This window comes from Tetrao urogallus, assembly GCF_951394365.1.
Source record: "Tetrao urogallus genome assembly, chromosome: 5".
NCBI lineage: Eukaryota > Metazoa > Chordata > Aves > Galliformes > Phasianidae > Tetrao > Tetrao urogallus.
In genome coordinates, this window is record NC_136818.1 from 16,498,221 (window position 1) to 16,519,260 (window position 21,040).

The 21,040-nt window shown below is 39.1% G+C and overlaps 1 protein-coding gene across 1 annotated transcript in view; it reads left to right on the forward strand.

The window, feature by feature from the left end:
* Positions 1-21,040, forward strand: part of SLC44A3 (solute carrier family 44 member 3) — a gene marked incomplete at both ends in the record, with an annotated part of 37,889 nt that overhangs the window by 3,233 nt on the left and 13,616 nt on the right. The window contains 8 exons of the mRNA XM_079535829.1: positions 76-212; positions 1,553-1,646; positions 3,150-3,319; positions 3,728-3,817; positions 4,451-4,575; positions 6,084-6,270; positions 13,312-13,477; positions 19,402-19,558. Of these exons, the coding sequence (XP_079391955.1) occupies positions 76-212; positions 1,553-1,646; positions 3,150-3,319; positions 3,728-3,817; positions 4,451-4,575; positions 6,084-6,270; positions 13,312-13,477; positions 19,402-19,558 (1,126 nt within the window). The remainder of the gene's footprint in view (positions 1-75; positions 213-1,552; positions 1,647-3,149; positions 3,320-3,727; positions 3,818-4,450; positions 4,576-6,083; positions 6,271-13,311; positions 13,478-19,401; positions 19,559-21,040) is intronic.

A 21,040-nucleotide genomic window follows, 5' to 3' on the forward strand; every position in this document is an offset into this window, starting at 1 on the left:
GAGAAGGCTCACAATTTAAACCTATGAAAACCAGGAGGCTTGTTTTTTGAAACGAGGATCTTTCTGTCTTTCCAGGTATGTGTTCTTTCTGAATTCATGCAGCCCGGAAATGCAAAGCCTCAAAATCAGTTCAGTTTCCTTGTGCGTGTCTAGTTGTCCACAAGAGCAGCTCAACTCTTTGGAAGACCTCCAGAGTTTTGCAAGGAACAATGGTGTGCAACAGGGAATATGAGTATCTAATGTATCTGTAGAACAGTTGAGAAACTTTCACTTTATTATTCTTATGTTTGCTACACTAGGGAGTCATTTCTGACCGTCAGTTTCCTGAACAGTCCATAGCAACCAAAAATAAACCCCCATCTCTGCTTTATTTCAAAGCCATTACAATTTACAATCGTTTCTAGAAATGGCACAGCTCTCTTATGCAGATTCAAAAATTGTTGATTCATTCCTGGACAAGTCTGAGGTTATCCAGCAGAAAGCTGGCTGCTCACGGTGGCAGTGGATGAACAGAGCTCACGTGCTATTTGAGAAACTTGTCTAACTGGTTCTTTTCAATTTGATTAAAGCTGTAGTAGAATTACTAATTCCGGAGATGTACTGGCAGTGTTATCCTTTTTGACATCAGAGTCCAAAGTTTAGTATTCTGCTTAGGAGTTTTTTTTATTCTGCCATTGAAGATAAATACAATGTTAGGAGTAGCTGTTGTGCGAAGGAGACAGCTCCAGTTTGTTCATTTACAGCAGATAAATGAAGTAACCTATGGCCTAGCCCTTATTCCATAGCATACCTGTAAACTGCAGTCCATGCAGATAGCTGTGGCTCTTTTTACTGGATGTCCATTATTTTTCATTTTGTTGAATGTTTTGACAAGAGTTTCTATTTAAACTGGCAACATTTGTTTTAATTTCATTTTAGGATACTTTGTCATTATTTAGTTATGTACAGAAAGCCCTAAACCCCTGTGATATATAAGTAGTTTCAGTGCAACTGAATAAAATTGCATGAAGTTCCATCCATGTGCTAAAACTGCTTGCATGTTTATGTCAAGGGAGAGGGCAGTATTGCATTTTGAATGGCTTGAACGCATACAGCATTTCTTTCCTAGCAGCATGACGTAATGGAGCAGAGTACTGTTAGCACAGTACCTGGCACTGTTCAGTCCAGAGAGTAGGAAGTGTTAAGCTTCTGGATAGATACATACTCTGCTCTAAATTATGAGGGCCTTATTCCACTGTGCCATGTGTCAGTTTAGGTTTTTGTGTTGTCTTAAGGAATAAAGGTTCAGAGAAGTGTTGTACCATGGAACAAACAATGTGCTCATCCTTCATGAAGGTCAGTGAATGGTAGTTACAGTTAAGTCTAGAAGACAGAAGATCCCATAGATGTTGCTATAGATTTACCTGGTAGCTAATTTATTTTATGTTCCTACTGGAATATCAGTGATGAATGTGGCCTGCTAAGGGATCAAAGCATAAGTGTAAACAAAACTTAGAGTGTTTTTCTCCAGAACTGTAACTAATATTAATTTCCCATTTCTTTTATTTCTTAGGTTCTTGTCTTTGTATTTACAACCTGAGCATTTCCAGTTACACGTTACATCCAAAGGCAGCTGAGCTATGTCCCACGCTGCCCGTTCCACCAAGGTAAGAAGAGCTGGATGCTTTACAACACCCTGATGTCTGCATAGCTTATTAAGGATTCATAGTTCCTCACATTTTGTAGATGACGCCATGTAAAATCAGAATGGTTGTGCATTGTTTTTTTTTGTACCTGTATCGTTATGGGTTTCTGTGTGTGCCTGAGAACACGCCTGTGTCCTGTCCTGAAATGAGCAAAGACTGCATTCTCTCTGTTCCTCTACCCTTTAGAGATGTTTTCTCTCCAAATCAGGGGCAGAGCACTCCACATCAGAAGTGACTTATTTTCTGCACAAAATTTTTGCTCTCTCCCTTAGTGCTAAGAAAAGGAGCTGTGCTCTCAGACCTCTGTTATTATCCTGATCCCAGAAATTACTTGTAAGAGTTATTTCATGGCCAGCTGGCTTGAAGCACAGAGGTCTGTGGACAGCAAGGTCTAATATTTTCCAGCATGTTAAGTGTGGGCATATTGACTTAGTTGTATATTTTTATTTATTATGAGTTAGTGAGTCAAAATCCTTAAAACCACTATTTAAAATTCCACTTTATGAAAATACAAGAATTGGAATCTCCATGTTTGCAGAGCTAAGTCATCTACTGCTCCAATGAGAAAATAGAAGGTGAAACACCAGGAGGGAGCAGGGGACACATGAAGCTGTTACCATCACAGTGGGTCAAAGGAAGACATGCAAACTGATGAAAAAATGTGGCATATTTGACTTTTTAGGCCTTTTCTTATTCGGCAAGGAACTCAGCACATTCATGTTGCACAGTAGTATTTAATCGTAGAAGCAAAGCTAGTCAGAGAAGTTCTAATGTGTTGATGAACAAACCTCTCCACTTAGGTATGAATGTGTCTTTGATGCAGTGCAGCCTTGCCGGAGTGGAACAATGAATATATTCAATAAGCTAGCTGGAAGAAGCAAACAGTTTTATATGTAGATATCTGGTGGTGTTACATGTACCTTACAAGCACTGTTTTGGAGCAGGTTTTAGAATATTTAAATATCCTCAAAATGATATGAAATGTTCAGTTTAGAATTACAACGAAGTTTACAGCCATGCTCTCATGAGTTAAGATTTTATGTAAAGATATGGGATCAGAATGAGTGAAGCCAAGCTAGAATAGAATAGGAACTATGTGCTGATGGTGAGTGAGATAGTAATCCACTTTTTTCCCCTTGTTGGTCTTGAATTGATGTTCTCACCCAGCATTGCAGGCATGGTGCCACCAAGAGTTTATTTTGCAGATGAAAAATGACACCACTGCCTGAGCATTTGTAAGAGACTGCTCCTGTGCCCAGAGCCCTGTCCTGCTGGGTCAGACTCCCTGTGTATGTTGGAGGCAGGGAGGGGGACTGGTGGGCTGCAGATGGTGGCTATCAGCTGCTGCAGCACTGTGCTATGGGTGCTGCTGGGGTGCTGCAGAGGTCTCAAGTCTCTGTGGGTTTGAAAATGTTTGTCCAGTAATGAAATCATTTTTCTCTATCTTTGTTTTTAACCTTCCAGTAAATCTTTTCCATTATTTAATCGGTGTGTTCCACAACATGTTGAATGCTATTCCAAATATGCATCTGTCTTAATAAATATGGTTAATGAAATGGATGTTTTTCACCGAATTCTGAGTGGAATATTGGCAGGAAGAGATACTGTGATAGGACTGAGTGTTCTTGCACTAGGTAAGGTTGCAAATAAAAAATGAGGTTGTAAATAGAAAGTGAATAGTAATATTCAGTTAAAATGTGAAGTTCAAAATGCTTTTGTTAGTTTTTTATTATTTAATTTAATATATTGATCTTCAGATTTTTCTGGACAGATTCATTCTCAAGAAAGAATTGGGTTTTTTGTTATGATTAATGTAATAGACTAAAATACACATGTGGTATGTCTTTTCAAGGGACTGAGAAGCCATTGATAAAAAGAATAATGCCATTAACATTAATGTTTTGATTTTTAACTTTCATATCCCTCTTAAAAGTAAAAGCTTGAAATTCTAATAGAACGTTAAGCTTACCTGTAAAGTAAGTAAAGAGTTAAGTTAAATGGGTGGTGACACTCATAATAAACTTACTTTGTGTATTTTTCAGCTTTCTCTTTTATAGTGGTTTTGACCTTCAGATTCATTCGGATGCTTCTGGTCCATACTTTGATTGCACTGGTTGTGTTTGGGTTGTTATGTAAGTACACCTTTTATGTAAGCTATACCTTACATAAGTTTACCTTTTAGCATCCACTAAATGGGGCCATCTCACTGAACTGATGGAGAGGCAGCTGAACAAACAGCTGTCCCTTTCTTGGAGGCCATGCTTCGTAACCACAGCCATTTCCAAGCAGAGTGCTGCCTGCTTTGGGGTGCCAGCATCTGGCATACTGTTCTAGCTGCTGAGTGTTGGGATGGTTATCAGTTTTAATCATTTATAGATGTCTGGAAATGACATTTCTTTTGGCTGTTGCATGCAGCTGTGGAAATACTGCTGTTTCACAAGAAAGTGTAGTGAAGTTTTACATTGTCTGCTTTGGAAAGGGAGAACTGTGGGAGTGTGTCCAGTTAAAGCTTGCCGTTCTGTAGCAGCTTCTTATTTCCTCAACAAAATTACATGGCTGAGTTTTAGAATAGCTGCAAGTAAACCGAATCTCTGTTGGGCTTGTACTACAGTCTAAGAGACCATGATGTGAATTTTCTCTGTGATCACTGACATTGTGCCTTTCCTACATGATAGCTCCTGATCAGAGCTGGGGGTGGGCAGAGGGGCTGTGGGGAGGCAGCCTGGGGAGGTGCTGCCTGCCTTCATGCTGCTTGTTTGTTGCAGTTGTCTCGGGTGTCCTCTGGTGGCTCTACTACGACTACAGGAATGATCCCAGCACTGAACTGGAAACAGAAAAGGAGAATGTAAAATTTCTGTTTGGATATGCCATCTTCTCTACAGCAGTTACAGTAAGTAGTATTTTACAGCAAGCAGTGATTGGGCTGTGGATTGAAAACTTGAACTGCCATGGTTTTGCGACAATAAGAATAATCCCGTATTTCTTTTAGATTTGAAAAGCAGAATCAATGTTTGCTTATAGTCTTTTATGTAGTTTTGTATCTTCATTATGAAGCTCATTAATCAGCTCTGGGCTCTGCACACTTCAGCTCTATATAAACGGTATTGTCATCAGTTTTGTAGAAATGCGGTTGTGCTCCATCCCTGTTGCCCTGTGCATCAGCTAGCTAGGAGAATCATGGGTGAGCAGAGAGGCACTGGCTCCTCGTGAGCACAACCTGTACATTCAGCCCACCCTGACAGTTGAAGAGAGGAGTGGCTTTGTTACACAATGGGAGGGGCAGGCAGAGCACAGGCAGCAGTGCCTCTGCCTCACACCACAGGGTGAAATTCTGCTTTTCTGTCATTTCCCTTGTTTTTCAGCAGAAAACCTGAATCTGTCTTGCAACTTTTGAAGAGAGTTTCTCATTGTGATGCAGTGTAAAAGGAGTCATTGCTCAGTCTGAGTGTACAATCTGTAGTTTGTGACATGTTTGTCAAAAAGATGGCATCTCTGTTTTCTTAAAGCAGATTAGGATCCGTAGGTTGGGATTCACTGGATGTGAACAGTCTGACGCTTTATGGGTGAAAATAAAAATGTTATAGATCAGATTTTTTCATATTCTCTGTAAGTTATCAACAATGACCTTCTAACTGTTGTTAATAAAAGAGTAGGAAGGGTTTCATTTGGGTTGTAGGACTTGAGGAACATCTACTGCTGAGGCTGCTCTTTGCAGAGCAGGCGAGAAAACTGGTGGTAAACCAACCAGCTGTCACTGGTTGCATTTGTTATTTTATAAATTCCAGCCTTTTTTTTTTTTTTTTTTTTTAAATGCTGTTCATAGCTGTCAAATACAAAAAAAAATCGTGAGGTTGTGAATTTTTTGCATCTTGGTGGTGGTGGTTGGGTGGTTTTTGCTTTGGGAAGAAAGATTTTTTTAAAAGAGGTTTCATTTTACATCTGCTTTGCCTCCATGTATACCCAGCCAATTTGGTTTGGCTACTCCTACCACTGTGAGCAGCAGTAAGCTGACTGGAGTAGAAGGAAGTTTACATGTTCATGACGTACAGGATATATGAAAGCAGTATGCTGTGCCTAACATAGCTCTGTGTTTGTTGCTGTAAAGAAAAATAGATTGTTTCCACTGCGTGAGTTACAGATTTATGAGTTCCATTTTATTTTAAGTAGTAATGCTTTTATAAAGTTAATTTTGTGAAATCAAAGATTTTAATTCACAGGCTCCTTGAGAATATAGGCAGTGTCTTAGGAAGCATTTCCAGCACACAGTGTTTGTGAAAAATGCTTTGCTGTCATGTCTTTGTGGAAGCCGTATCCCCTGGACCTGCACTTGACAACTTTTCATTATGTTTTTGAGGGGGAAAAAAAAAACAACTAATAATTATTTATTTTCTCTAACAGGTTGTTCTGCTTTGCATTATACTTGTGCTAAGAAAAAGGCTTCAGTGCACCGTACAGCTCTTTCAGATTGTTGGTAAAATAATCGGCAGAATCCCTTTCCTTCTGTTCCAGCCGCTTTGGACCTTTCTGATTTTGATCATCTTCTGGGTATTTTGGGTTGCTGTGCTGCTTAGCTTAGGAACTGCAGGTAAGTGTATGCTTTGCTTTTTTCTTATGAATGCTGTTTCCTGAGTTCAATTCTTAAGTATGGGACCCTCTGGTCTTATGTGGGCTAGCCTTGTTATACAGCTGTTACCCTTCCCTTCCCTCTTTCTCTTGCTGAAGTCATTGCTAAAGTTCTGTGAGTCACAGCACTACAGAAGAGAGGATTTTTGCTCTTAGACGTGGGCTTTAGTTGTTTTCTTTCTCAGTTATTTAGCTTCTGATCAAATCATGATGGATATGTGTATATGTTTGACGTATTTAATGAAGAAAGCCATATTCTCATTTTGTAACTGCACTGAATGTTGTGTCCTCCTTCCTGTTCATCCCCTCTGACTATAAACAATGTTCAGTTGTCATGGAGGCAGTGCTCTGTGAGCAGTACTTTATTGACAACTGCTGTAATTATTTAGACTGGTACAATAGTATCTGGATCGATCTAGACACTCTTGAGATTGTAGAGGAGGTGCTCTATAGAGAAAGTCAATTCTTTATGAAGGATCTGTAAGAAGAGCAGATTATGAGCATAATATAACTAACAGACGAACTGCTATCAGATCTGTCACTGATTGGACAATGGGCAACTTGTTTGCTGTCCCTTGGCCAAGCATCACTGTGAGGGAGGGGAAGGTTGTCCTTTTGAACGTCATCTGAAGGAAGAAAGCTAGGCTGGTTGTGTGCAACCCTGGGGATAATTCTTCATGCAGATGTCAGCTTTTGTCCATAGGAAGCATTGTGATTTGGGTGTTAGTTTTGTTTTCATTTTGAATTTCTGTACCTACTGCTAAGAGTCAGTTGTCCTCTGGATTAGAATTTGTGGAGAACTGATGCAGGTAGAGACAGCTGTTTGTCTAGAGGCTTTACTTATTCATGAGTTTGTTTTCCTCTGAATCTTCGTGGCAATTCTTGCGTGGAGAAACAAATGCAGCCAAACATTCTGATGCTGAAGTCTGATTATTTTGTCTTGTGATTCTACCACTCCTTGAGCCTGTGGTCCTGGCCAGAAAAGCCTCCAGCTTTTCTGTAGTTGAAGACCTTTTGCAAAACTGGTAATATTCCTGTCACTATGGGGCAGAGACCTCACTCCTGTCCCATGGCACTTTCCCTCACACCCACTTCACATGCAGCCAGAGACATCATCTCTCTGCACTGTGTGTCAGTCACCTGCTGCTTAGGCTAGAGCAGAATTCATTTTCCTTCAGTTTTCTGGTGAGCTATGCAGGTAAAAACAAAATGAATTCTAACAAGCGGATTTGCTAAATATATAATTAACAAGTACTATTAGAGAACATACTACATGTTAGACTTCAAGCTGAACTGACACCTTTCCTATAAGAATATTCACACTTATTCTAAATAAGCGCATATAAGGATGTGAAGCTTGCCTCTGTTGAACATAAATTTAGACTGTACCAACTGAATCTGTCATATTGAGATGTGGCAATCATGAAAAGAATAGAAATGTTTTAGCTCGTGGTGATAAGTGCTGAATGGGGAACAAGTCAGATGCTTCCTTAGATGCTTTTACAGATTTGCAGGAAAGCAGTGAGTTGCAGATTCCATGTCTTTGCAGGGAAATAAATCCCAGTGAAAATTACCTTTTGGAGGCTTTTTACGATTTTTCCGTGTTGTGCCATTTTCCCTTATTGAGTGTATACTTTGTGCTAGACAGTTCTACTCAACTCTTTTTTTCTGCTGGCTTGGGGAGTAGGATCCAAAGTTTGAGACTGGCTGTATTATGCAGAGTGCAGCAGAGCTCTCCAGGCTCAGAGGCGTTTCACTTTTTTTTCTTTCCCAATCACAGCAGGGATGCTGAGGTTTCCAAAGAGTGATACACATAAGGTAGTACAGAAGGCTGCATCATAATGTTGTTGCACTGTAGAGCGGTGGTGAATTGCTAGCATGCTCTGAGTTTTCGGAGAATCTATTTGTTGCAGGTTCAGCATGAAAGAGAAGGTTGTTTCCAGGCTTAATTATCTTAATTATCAGTATGTATTTCTCACATGGGGAATCTTGTAAAACGTGTGTTTTGACTGAGGTTTTCCCTCAGGAAGTTCTTAGTGGGGGTGTTGATTCTTTAAGAATTTTCTATTAACAAATAGGGTGTTGATATTTAGAAGGAAATGTGCATTTGATAAATAACCCACATCAGTTCAAAGTTACAACCTAAGGATGAATGTGGGTAGAAAAATGCAACTTCACATGTTCAACTGATATTTCTGATTAAAGCTTGATGCCATTCGTTTTATCATTCCTGTTTGTAATTGAGCTTTTTATTTTGCTTTCTGTGTGAAATGGTGGCTGTTGTTACCCAACAGGTGTAAGCTGAGTTCTTGGCGAAGTCGGAGTGCTGAGATCTCTGTATAAATGGCGTGTAAATGCCCTGCAGCAGCCCTGGTGCCCGCTAGGTGCCGATAAAGTTGTGTGAGAAAGGTTTGTTCTCAATCTCTTCGGTTGTTTACAGCAGCTCTGATTACAGAGTAACTCTTGAAGGGAGCTTGAAGACAACGAAGGCAATTTTAGCCTTTTAATGATCTGGGGGGGATGATGAAAGATTGTTTTATCTGTCCCACAGATTTGAGGGGTTTTGAAGAAAGTAGGTGACAGAAATATGACAGTTGTTCTGTCCCACGCTCTATCCAATAAACCACAGCTTAGATTTTGTTTGTAGCTCAAGATGAGGATAAGTGAACATATATAGTGCTGTTTGATTAATAACATGGTGATGGCTGAGCTTTGTATTTTATACTGGTTTTCTCTAATCACCCTGGAGGTGGAAGATATTTCCTTTATTGTTTGGGTTTGGGGTTTTTTTTTTTTTTTTTTTTTTTTTTTTTTTTTTTTGAGTTTTGTGGGCTTCTTACATCAGCTGAGAATACTTCTCTGAAGTTCTCCCAAGATCTGCTCTCTTGTAACAATTGTTTTCTGTTGACAGATAGCTGCTTAGCAAGCATTACTTTGTAAAATATAGCTGTTTTTGTCTCGTTTCTGACACTTCAGCTTTTCATTAATGTGTTTTCTGAGGCTCTGTTTGAAATGCAGATATATTAAGAAAGCTGAGAAACTGAAATGTTTATGAAGACATTTAGTCTAATAGTCTTTAGTCTAATACAATGAAATGGGCAAATGAATTCGGCTTGCTGCTGTGCTGCACCTGTTCTTAACACTTTCCTTGAACCTTTGCTAGTTATGTAATATGTAAAGCATCTCTGCATCTTACAGCTCTGGAGCACCTGCTCTTTGCTTCAGCTGTGATGCACCTGATCTTTATACCACCACACAGGCCCTTATTTATATCTTCTCCAACAGTTAGTGTAACTGTGAGCAGAAACAGCCTTCTTGGGAACTATAATAGACGTTTCTTAGAAAGGTACTTGTGCACATGACTTACTTGAAACACATGGATAAGCCTATTAAAATCAGTGGGACTACTTATGCATTTTAAAGTAGGCACTTGTTTAAGTACCTCAGTAATTCAGAATCTGTAAGAGCAGCAGAGAGCAAGTGAATTCCAGACCTGGAAATCTAGGAGAAATGCCAGACTCCATGAGACTGGAGACAGTGCAAACAGTGGCACCAGTTGGAACCATTAGCAGGGTAGGAATGGAATTCATCTGTGCTTTAGAAAAGCTGATAGATCTTAGGGTTATTAAGGCTTATTGTTTGTGAGTTTGTGGTGTATTTCACTGCAGATCTGACTGTCTGGCACAGCAATACATGTCTTTCAGCTTCCTGGTGTGCAGGAGCTGTGGAGTCCACAAGGCATAAATGCTGTGCACATAATGTAGGATGAGAAGGCAGCATAAGGTTTTCCTGTTGTGAAGGTGCATGCTATATGCAATGGAGCAAAGAACTGTTGTATCAAGTTTTTCAGTAGCTAAACCAACAATGAGGACCTGTTTCCTGCAGGATCCTTGACTTTCCAATTACAGTTGACTAGCTTAGCTATAAATAACACTACATGGGAAAAAACTAAATAGAAGAACACAATAAACTTTGTTGGAGGACATATGAAGATGTGGTGTATGCTGCCAGAATCTTTCCTCGCTTAGCAGTGGGAAGTTCATGTTGTATTTTCATGTTAACAGGAACTGATAAACAAGCTCTCAGTATCTTCTGGGCAGTGGTTCTTTATTTCTGATAAGGAAACTGGACTTCCCAGGAATTTTCATCCCTGGAAGCAGCTTGCTGCTCCAGGCATCAGCAAAAACTTGCAGCAGCTGTTGCCAAATAAGAGCATCTAACATAAGTCTTAAAGGACCAGAGTGCAGCTGGTGGTGCTGTGCATGCGCTGACTTTATTGTGGCATTGCTGTGCTGACTGACATGGTGGCACAGCACTGGGCTGCTGAGTCAGGGGGGGAAACTGTTCTGAATGCTGCTGCAAATACTTACAGCTGTTTGCGTTGTTAACAGCACTGCTTTGAAGTATTTGCAGCAGATCAACACTTGTACTGATCAGAGGTTTCAGATTTGGTGTTTCATCTGGAAGGTCCTCAGTTCTTTACATTCTTTACTGACTTAGCATCACCACTAAGAGTGCGTGGTACATCAGAAAGATTGTTTTTTGGCACACTTTGCTATGATTATTTTCCTCTTATTGGAGGATTATTTTCCTCTTATTGGAGGAAAAATATTCTGCTGACAAATGAAAACTGTCTTTCATGGCTTTGTTGGGAAGGTTTAGCTTGCACAAACAGATCACAGTGAAGTGATGAGAAAGATGCTTTTGTCAGCAGGGTATCTATTCTATCTTTTGAAGTTTATCCATGCTACTAGGAGTGACATATGACAAATAACATTGTGTTTTACAATATGTTACAATAGCGTTGTAATTCTCTTGCCAGCACTGTTATGTATTGGGCCACATCAGAACAGTACATCAGAAGGGGTATCAAACAGATGTTTACACTGATAAATTTTGTGAGGTTACAAAACTAGTTCACCTTAGCTAAACAGCAGTGGTAATGTTGAATTCACAGGTGGATGTGCCTGATTTCTGTGCAGTGCAGTACAGTGCTGTATGTGCTCTCGTCTCAGGCTGGTCATAAAGGGCAAAACCATTGCTGCTCGTACTTCAGTTGCTTATTTTAGAAAGCTGTTAAAAAACAAAAGGAAGTAGTTTACAATACAGATTATTGTCAATCCTCATGACAAAGCTAGAGATGCAAAACCTGAAATGTGCCTCCTTGGTGAAAGAAATACTCAGGTGAATTGCATGGTGGAAAGCATGGTTAATTCTGTTACCAAATGGCATAATGTCTCTGCTCAGAAACAGAAAGGTGGGAGATCTTCTTGTGCAGTGCCGACCTAGCATTTGCCCAAGTTCCTAAGGAAGGACTATAGGCTGTGGTTAATGAGCATGTTGAGGGCAGGCTCTGGCTGCAGGAAAACAGCAGTCTAGAATCCCCGGAGGAAGAAGTGGAGATGAAAGCCCCCTTGAATTCAGAACAAGAAATGATATAACACATAGCTATTTTATTGTACTGAAGTAGATGAATCTGTCCTCAAAAATTCGTGTGTAAAAAGGAAAAACAACTTTTGGATCCAAACTTAAAAACGAGGTGGCAAGGGATGTGGAGGAGTGGCTGGAAGTGTGTGATAGGAGATCTTACTAAGAGAATTAGCTTCTTCACAGCAAGTATCTTGCATTTCAGAGTCTTAAAATACATTTGAGTATAATAGAAGCAGTGCTATATCTGTGAGTGACCAACTTTACATCACTGTGAAGGATTTACTAAGCAAGTTAAAACTGGTAACTTTTCAGAAAATAAAAAATGTCTGTTTGCCCTTCAGCAAAGATTGCCTTGATGACCAAGTCTGGTATAGTACCTACAAGCTCCTCCTGGAGGCCCACTATAGCATGTTGATGGATGCAAGTCTTGATTTCCAGAGTGCTGAGAATAAGATTGGCTTAGCTCTGGGAAGAATGCTTAGCTTCTAGGCTATAAATCCATTCATAGATTTATTCTTTTTTTTTTTAATTATTTTTGTCCTTCAATAGCAAATATTTCTTCTCAGAAAATCTAGGATAGATGGGTTTATTTTGCTAATGTTGTTGAAGCTAAGTAATATAAGGTTTTTTTTTTAAGCAGACCATATAATAACAATTATATAGCCAGGTAGCGTTTTTTGATCCTTTTGAAGCACTTGAAGATAATTTTGCAAAGCAACTATGGGGTGGATTCATATTTTTGTAATTTACAGGCAAATGGACTTAGATTCTGAAGGCTTGTAAAGCTTGTCTGAACCTGATGATGAAAACCAAACCCTTATTGTTTCTACTTCTAGATATTATTGAGTATGCACTCTTTTATTGTACAAAAAGGTGGAATTAACCACTTTTTAGATAGTTTGATGTCTGTGGTATTCTTGAAGATGGTGCACTTCAATACTGATGTTAGAATGCTGTTGCAGCAGTAAAAGACAATTCTGTGTCTCCCTTTCTTTATGTTGTACAGTTAGAATAGGAAACTCCTCACCTCCAGAGCTCATTTTATTCTGTGATCTTGAAGGGTAATGAATTAAAGGCCTGGTAAACTTAACAAACAAGCAGACAAACCCAAAAACGGAGTGGTGGGACTAGTGACCTTTCACTAGGAATGAATGTTCCAATGCCATTATCCCCTGACTGGACTTCAAAGTGAAGCGGCATAAATTGGATTGCATGGGGAAAGGTCTGATTGCTCAGTTGTCTGAGTTATGCCTACCTTTTGTGAAAAGCTGTCTTTTCAGCGTGGAATGAATTCTATGTTATTAATAGAGGTAGAAACAATTTTATTTAGCTTGAATGAATGCATTTGTCAGTGTTCCTCAATACTGTAGTAACATTGGACAATGTTAAATGGTAAAATTTTATTTTTCAAAATTCTATTTCAATTAAAATTTTGGCTCTCTGGTTTTGTCCGAGAAAATAGATAAGAAGCACGTATAATTTCGTTAAAGAAAGCTTAAGAAAAAGGGTGAAGTTCATTTTTTGTTTGTATCTGGTGATTTATATTAATATGATGGCATAATCTCAATCCCAGGTACTGCACAGACTACTTCCGAAGGACAAGTGGAATATAGAGCTTTTCCTGGAATTTGCTACATGGCATGGTATCATTTTGTTGGCCTCATTTGGACTAGTGAATTCATTCTTGCCTGTCAGCAAATGACAATTGCTGGAGCAGTGGTTACTTGTTACTTCAACAGGTAAGTGCTGCATTGCCCCCTTGGAGTTTTGGGAATTTACCAGGATTTGCTTTCAGCCTCTTTCCAGGCAAGTTAGTCTGAAATAGGTTGCAATTTATATCAGTATCTTGGGTATAAATATTGTAATATAAAATAGTATCGATTGTTGCAAGATTTTAAGTACGATTTTATAGGGTTTGCTATTAATATGGTATGCTATTAATATGACTCATCTCTACCTCTAAAGTTATTGGGCCAAACTGAGCCTTGATACAAGCCATGAGAAAACATCTGTCTGAGGAAACTGCCATTCATAGGGCACAAGGCTGAATTTGACATCTTTTCAGGAGACTGCATCATCTGCAAATGGAGAAGCAATATATAGCTCTGCAGCCATCTATTGTGTTCTTAGACTGCTTGACTTCTTCCTTAGTGTTTGTCCCTGTTCTGGGCTTTCATTTGTTCTTACTGCATAAATGCCTGGTCTGCTGTGCTTTTTTTCATTCAGTACAGATATTTCCAGATAACTGTAGATGCTTTTACAGCACAGTTAGGAATTCAGAGATGTGTAAACAAACTTCCTGAAATTTTATACTGCCCTGGAACATAAAGGTAGCGGCAATAAGGGGAAATCCCCACTTACTGGAATTTATACCTGTTTTTACACATACAGTATTCCAAAATGAAATTAGCATAGTTTCATGCACTGGCACAGTGCAACCCAGTGCTACCCTGCCATTCTGGGAAGAGTCTTAAATCTCACAATGCTCTGTTGGACCTTTTTCGCAATCCAGAAAACATTTTTCTCTGTAATTAATCTCTGAGCTTTCTTATCCTCATTGCACTGTTCCTCTACTCCCGGCAATGAGATTTTCTGGTCTGTGAAAAGCTCTGGCATTACAAGGGGTTTCTTTGTTTTGTGTTAGAGGAAAATGGTGATCTCGGTTTGTTGGAAAACTGCCTCAAGGAAGGCAACCTGAGGGTGGAAGGAGAGAACGCAGGGAGCCTGGAGCTCCTGCTGCTGCCACCTGGCTGTCAGGGAGGCTGGGAAGGAAGCTATTGGCTCTTCCAGACCCCAGGTGACATGTTTCTGTCAGTGCTCTTTAGAATGTATTCCTGGTCATTTCAGTTTCTGAGAAAAACCTCGTGTGATCTCTTATCCTCCACCCAGCAGAGACGGCAGTGCAGGTTCTTGCTTGCAGAAGTGCTCCAGCCACACCAGCCAAGGTGGAAGATGTGGTAACAGCCAGTGGCCCTGTTTTAAATGATATTTCGTCATCCCATTCAGTGATACAAGGGAAAGCAGTGTTTAATACGTGGATCAGGAGTGCTTCTGTGCAAGGATTCTCTGCACAGCCAACAGCAAAGCCACTGAAATGGGGCTAGTAAGAGTGCAGGCCAAAATCTAATATGCTCTTTTTCAAAAGGCTGGGGTCTGCTGAGTGACACTATTATTTTACACGCTATGAAAGGACCAGAAAAGGGAGGAGCTCAATTTCATTTATCATCTCCTTTTTCCTGTTGAAGCTCTGAACACCAGTAACCAGTATGTCTGTGGTTCTGTGGGTAGCTGGCTGCTCTTCTAAGCAAATTTATGATTCTTAGGCAGTTGATTCAGCTTTGGCAGCTGAATGCTGAGGCAGTAAGCATTCACTTAAATTGCTTGAGAAATCAGGGGAGAAAAGTATTGCTGCCTCTTCTTGGTGATTGTGTACTGCAGTGCATATTTGTACGATACACTGTCTAAATCCCCAGGGTAAAGGCACTGTCCATATCTTCATCATGCAGAGCAGGGAAGCAGCTGTAGGAGTTGTTGTGATGACTTCTGCTGCTTTGCCAGGATCTTCTGCTTTCCAGCCGTTTCCTACTGTTGCAGGAACTGACTGTGGAGTACACCCAATTGTATTGAAAACATTTTAGTACAGCTACTTCGGAGCCCTCCTCTTGTTTGCCAGGTAACACGTACTGAGTTGAGAGACTTGTGCTTGGAACAGGAAATGCAGCTTTTCTGTGGTGCCGATTCCTCTTCCCAGTCTGTAGGCCCAGATCTGCAGAGGCACAGAGCAGGGGGAGAATGGTGAGAGGATGGTGAGCAAAGAGAGCGATCGCAGCATCGAGGGCAGGGGTTATCTCAAGCTGTTCCAGCAATTCTGAGCTTGTCCGCTATGTGTTTTCAATGTATTCCCTGGGGAAGCATCATAAAGGCATGTCACAAGAGTTTGTTGATGATACCTCACAGTGAGGCTTTCTTCTTGGGCTATAAGTGCTCTGAGGAAATGGCATGGCCTTTCCCTGCGGAAATCTCCTTCTACAGCACACGCAGCAATGTGCCGTGCAGCCCGCAGTTGCAGCAGAGCTGCAAGCAGGGAGGGCAGGGTTGTTGCTTTAGTTTTACGAGTCATGTTTGTTTGATCCGCAGTACCGCTGCCAAAAATGGATTTTGCCTTCTTTTGTTTTAGTTGAAGCATGAATATGTGAAAGAATTTATTGATTTGATAAAATAAAGAAGATTTATTTACTTAATGGTTATTTTTTATGACTTATGAAAAAGGCTCAATCTAAAAAAAAAAATTTCTGTTAGTATTGCTGTCTTATATGAGGGTTTATTTTCACCTTGGTGTGCTTAGAGGTTATGCATGTGTTTGCCTTTTTGATGAGGTTTTTCCTCAGGATTAAAGTAAGGTGGTACAAGTAACTTGACTCATATCACTGTGATCACTGTCCTGTCCATGTTTGAACTTATTTGATAACTAATGCATGGATGTCACTGCACAGCGTTGGCACTAAGAGAGTGAGTAAGTCTTTGCAGGACTGGGGTTTTAAAACTGACTCTTAGATGGTCAGTACTACAGACTTCCAGTAGATTCAGTAAAGAGGTGAAATACATCTCCCAGTAAGTCAACAATCTAGCTTTATGGAGTTGCACCAAAGTCACTGAGATATTGAGAACTAGGATTGAATTTTTAGAAGATTCCTCTCTCCTTTTCAAATATATCTGTAGTGTTTATGAGTATCCTTTGCCCTGCTGACATACTTGACCCAGCTCATGTGAAAGGGCTCTTGGCATGCGTGTGGTTGGAACTATTCCTGGTTTTAAGTACAGGTAAAAGGGCAATGCAGATACAGACTGTGAGTTCAGTGTTAGCTTAATGGTGTCTCTTCTATTATAGATCTTGTAAATTATTGTATTTGTTTAAAGCTGAAATTCATGTTTACTTGAAGAACATGTGAGTCATTCCTAAAAAGCTTTTGAAGTATTTTACACTAAATCTCTTTTTAAGCAGCCTTTGGAAAAAGATGAGACAGGATTGAAGAAAACCATAAGCATAGCTTTGAAAATGATGGGCTTAAAAAAAAAAAAAAAAAAAAAAAAAAAAAAAAGTCATGGTTCTTTCAAATATTGAAGTCTTCTGAGTGTATCTAGGTTGCCTTTTTTCTTCACACACACAAACAGTGGATTTAAAATGAAATCCGAGATGTATGTGTGAACCAAGGATCGAAGGAAGTTAGTGTTAAAAGATACCAAATATCACAGAGCTCATAAGAAAACAAAGACAATTGGCAGCACTGAGGAAATAAAATAATTAAAAGATGGTGTAGTGTGGAGTACAGACTCACAGGATTTTGGAACAGTAGTGTTCTGTGTAAATCCTTTGGGATTTACATAAAATAGGAATACCAAAGAGGAAGATTAAGGTAATCAGTCTTGCAACTAGTTCTATCAGGCAGATTCCTGTTTTCTTCCAATACTTCACATGCATTTGAAGGCACCATGTCTGTGCTATGAAGTCTACTTGTGCAGAATTCACTGAGCAGTATAAACAGTGCACAAAAACTAATGTATGTTAGATTGCATGTTTGTGCTAAAGTCATTTCAGATTGCAGCCATATAATGTAAAAAGCTGGATGAAACTTCATCCTTTGAGGTTCTTGGTGTAGGTGGAAGACTGAGGCAGACTTGAGCTTGATTAGAGTCACAGACAACACCTGTTGTTGCATTTAGCTACCACTTCCTTATGCTTCCTTCCCTGAGCAGAGAAAATATTCTTTCTCTATTCTATTCTATTTGGAAGCAAGCAAGAAGCTTTGTCAGATGCTGTTCTTGTGAGAATTCTTTTGCTAGGAAAAGAAGGTGTGAAAGAGCTTCCAAGTGTGTAGAAATTTATCTAAACTTCAAATTCTGAGATTCTGCTCATTAATCAGACCTGCTAAAATACCAAAGCCTTTTTTCTCCTTCTTCTTAGTAGCAAGTAAATTATTAACATGTGAGTAAACTTTGTCCTTTTTGTATTTCTCAATCTTGGTTAGCTTTTAACTTGCAGAAATTTAATCTTTTATATTTTGAGATCTGACTGAGGCTGTTATAGTAAGGCAGTGTAAAAGGGAAAAGGAAACACTGTTACTATATGGATAGAATAAGGCCTGTGTTTTGGTATGTGTGTGACTCCAACATGGAAACCTGATCACTTTTTTTAATGAAGAAATATATATATGTGAAGTAGAGAATTCCAGTATCCCTCAAGCAGTTCCCCTAGTGGTGAGACAAAAAAAACAAAAAAGCAGCAACTGCTTTGCTGGAATTTCCTATTTAAAATAATGTGGTACATTCACATATTCAAATAGAACTTTTCAGCTGTGAAGTTGTCATGTTCTGAATGAGCTGCAATGATACCTTCAGGGTTCTTGCAGAACTGTGATACCTGTCTTCAAGGGGTGTATATGAAGATTTAATAAAGATTTTATTAGTAGATTTTAGCTTCAGCCAGTCACCACCTCTTATCATTAGTTTCTCCTGCAAAGTATTAATTTTTCAAGGTAATAAGCTTCGAAGGAGTTGCTTATGAACACAGGATTTGTGCTGTCTGATTGTAACTGCTGATTCTGCTGCCTGAGGAAATGTTTCGGGGTAGGGATTGCTGCATACATTTGCCTTTCAGTAAGGTAGTTTATCACTGTTAATCAGTGCTTTTCTTGAACCTTCTGACGTATATTTTTAGCTGTTTAGCCAGTGTTAATTGAATTGTGAATTTTCTTTTTTCTTACAGCATTTGAAGAGTGAGAATGGTTTTAAGTTCATTTCCTGTTCTTCCTTTAAATTCTTGAGAGCTTTTCCACACTGTTCTCTGTAAATGATTGAAGAAAGCTGAACCTTATAAAGGAAGCAGAAAAATAAAGCTTGTATTTGGGATTCATAAGCTAATTGCATGAGGTTATTATTTTGTCTTTCCATTTCAAATATGAGAGACACATCATTTCCCAAAAATGATAGAGGTTAGATTGCAGTGGAATTACAAGGTTTTACTGCCAAATCATAATTTTAAACATACAACGTGAAATTTCTTTTTTGCGTGTTCCAGTTTAAAACAAAACCTGTTCAGTGGGGGGGGGGAAGCATTAGTTATCTGAACAAACTTTAAAACTGAATTTGGTCAAATTGCAGCAGTGGAAGTAAACAGCAGATCTCAGTTTTGCACGTGAGACTGTGTCATATTTATTTTTCTGCTTTCAATTTTACCACTAACGCAGAAATAGCGGATTCATTCCTTCAGACTGAAATCTTGCAGAAACAAAAGTCTGACAGAAGACTTTGGAGGATAACAGAAGTAACAGAAACTGCAGAGAGGTGTTGGAGGACACGTTCTCAGATGTTCTCTTCTGATATTTTCCATAGTAGGTTTTTCTAGATATTTTTCCATTACTGAGTATGTCAAGATATTAATTGCTGAAGAGTTAAAGCAATCCAATAAAAGTTTTAAACTTGGCTGCTTTCCTTTGGACTAGGGTTAAAGTTCACATGAAGTCAGAAGGAAAACTGGAGTTGTTTTAAGCGTGAAAGGGTGTACCAGCTTAGGTCTTTACTTTTCCAAATACTGGAATGATACCATGTGTATCTTCTTAAATAACAGTTTCCAAAACAATTTTGAATTGTTTATTTTTCTTTCCAGAAACAAAAATAGCCCACCACGTCATCCAGTCCTCTCCTCCATTTCAGTTCTTCTTTGCTATCATCTAGGAACTGTTGTAAAAGGCTCGTTTTTAATCACCATACTAAGAATACCAAGGATTGTTCTCTTGTACCTTTATAATATCCTAAAGCCAAAGGTAAGTATATTTCTGTAACACATAGAAATAGTACTTAAAAGGTGACGTGCAGGAAAAGAAATGTGAAGAATATACTTAAACTTTATATTTTACCCATTTCCTTCATGAAGAGAGCCTTTTTATATGCTTCCTTTTTTCTTCTCTCAACTCAGATATTTTTAAGAGAAGAAAATACCCGGTTTAGTTTTTATATGTAGATGTTTTTATCATGGATAAGTGAAAAATCCAGATTTGATAGAATATTTAAAATTTTTTGCATCATAATTTTTTAAAAAAGTAAAGGTAAGTAAGAATTGCACTGTTTAGTATAAAATACTTCTTATAGAAAAGATTTCATCTGCCTTGTGATGTATTTGTAGAAGAAAACACGTGAAGCAAGAACTATTATGAGGATTTATATAGGTTCCAAATTGCATCTTTTACAGCATATAAAAATATATCTTGGTTGTTGTGATTGTTGCTTTAATTCCTGTCTTTCTTCCATCTCTGCATCTCTTACCTTCTGCTGAAAACACACCAGCACGGTTGGTTTTGGCACTGTGGCAAATAGAACAGGCTCTTAGGACTGCACAGCTCTGACATCAAAGGAAGATTTAGGCAAAGATTTTAAATGCAGGTGCTAGGATTCATTGGTTTTCCTCTAGAATGCATATATTGGCCCTGAAGTATATTATGTAGAGCTTTGACAGGATATTTACATTGAATTTTGGGTACAGATGGTAGGTGGGTTAAGTTGTGCTAGAAAGAAAACAGAATTGTTTACATCTAGAGGAGGCAGAAGAAGCAGACTTACTGGGTACGAGTTCTTATAATCTGAATATGTGTTGAAGAAATACTTTGCAAGGATTATTTTTATCAGTAGCTGTGTGCTCTGCGGTCCTTTAGACCAACTGCTGTGAATCCGGCTAGGATATGACATGACCGATAACTGTTCCTGAAGAGGCCAGCTCACGTCCCTGTTCCACAGAGGAATCCACCACAAACTAACATTGCTCCTTCTCATGGCAGGAAGGATAGTCTGTGGCCACTTTCCTTAGCAGCTCTCTGTGCAGAGGATGGGAGAATTAGTAGTAAAGGGTGGAGAACAGATGCTGCGTTCTTCTAGAGTTCCAGACTTTGTCACCTTTGCAAAAAAAGCTCCTGTTTTCTGAGAAATCAGGGGTCTGCAAGGTCTGCAGGTAAATTTACTGGTGTTTCCTACACAGCAGTCTTCAAGCCAAATAGCAAAATAGTCCTCTGCTCTATTTCTAATAAACAGTGTTTAGCAAGACAAATATAGCTGTAGTAAAATCATCTCTCTGGCAAAGCATAGCAAGATTAAAGTATGTGCAGTTTAAAGGAATTATCCTATGAATATTTTCAAGAGGTCTGTGGGGAAAAAGGTTGGGTGGTTTATGGTTTTATCATGGCAGCTGTGGGACGTGAGGATTTCATACGGTAACTGGAAGATCTCTGCTTTCCAAAACAGAAGAACATTCTGGT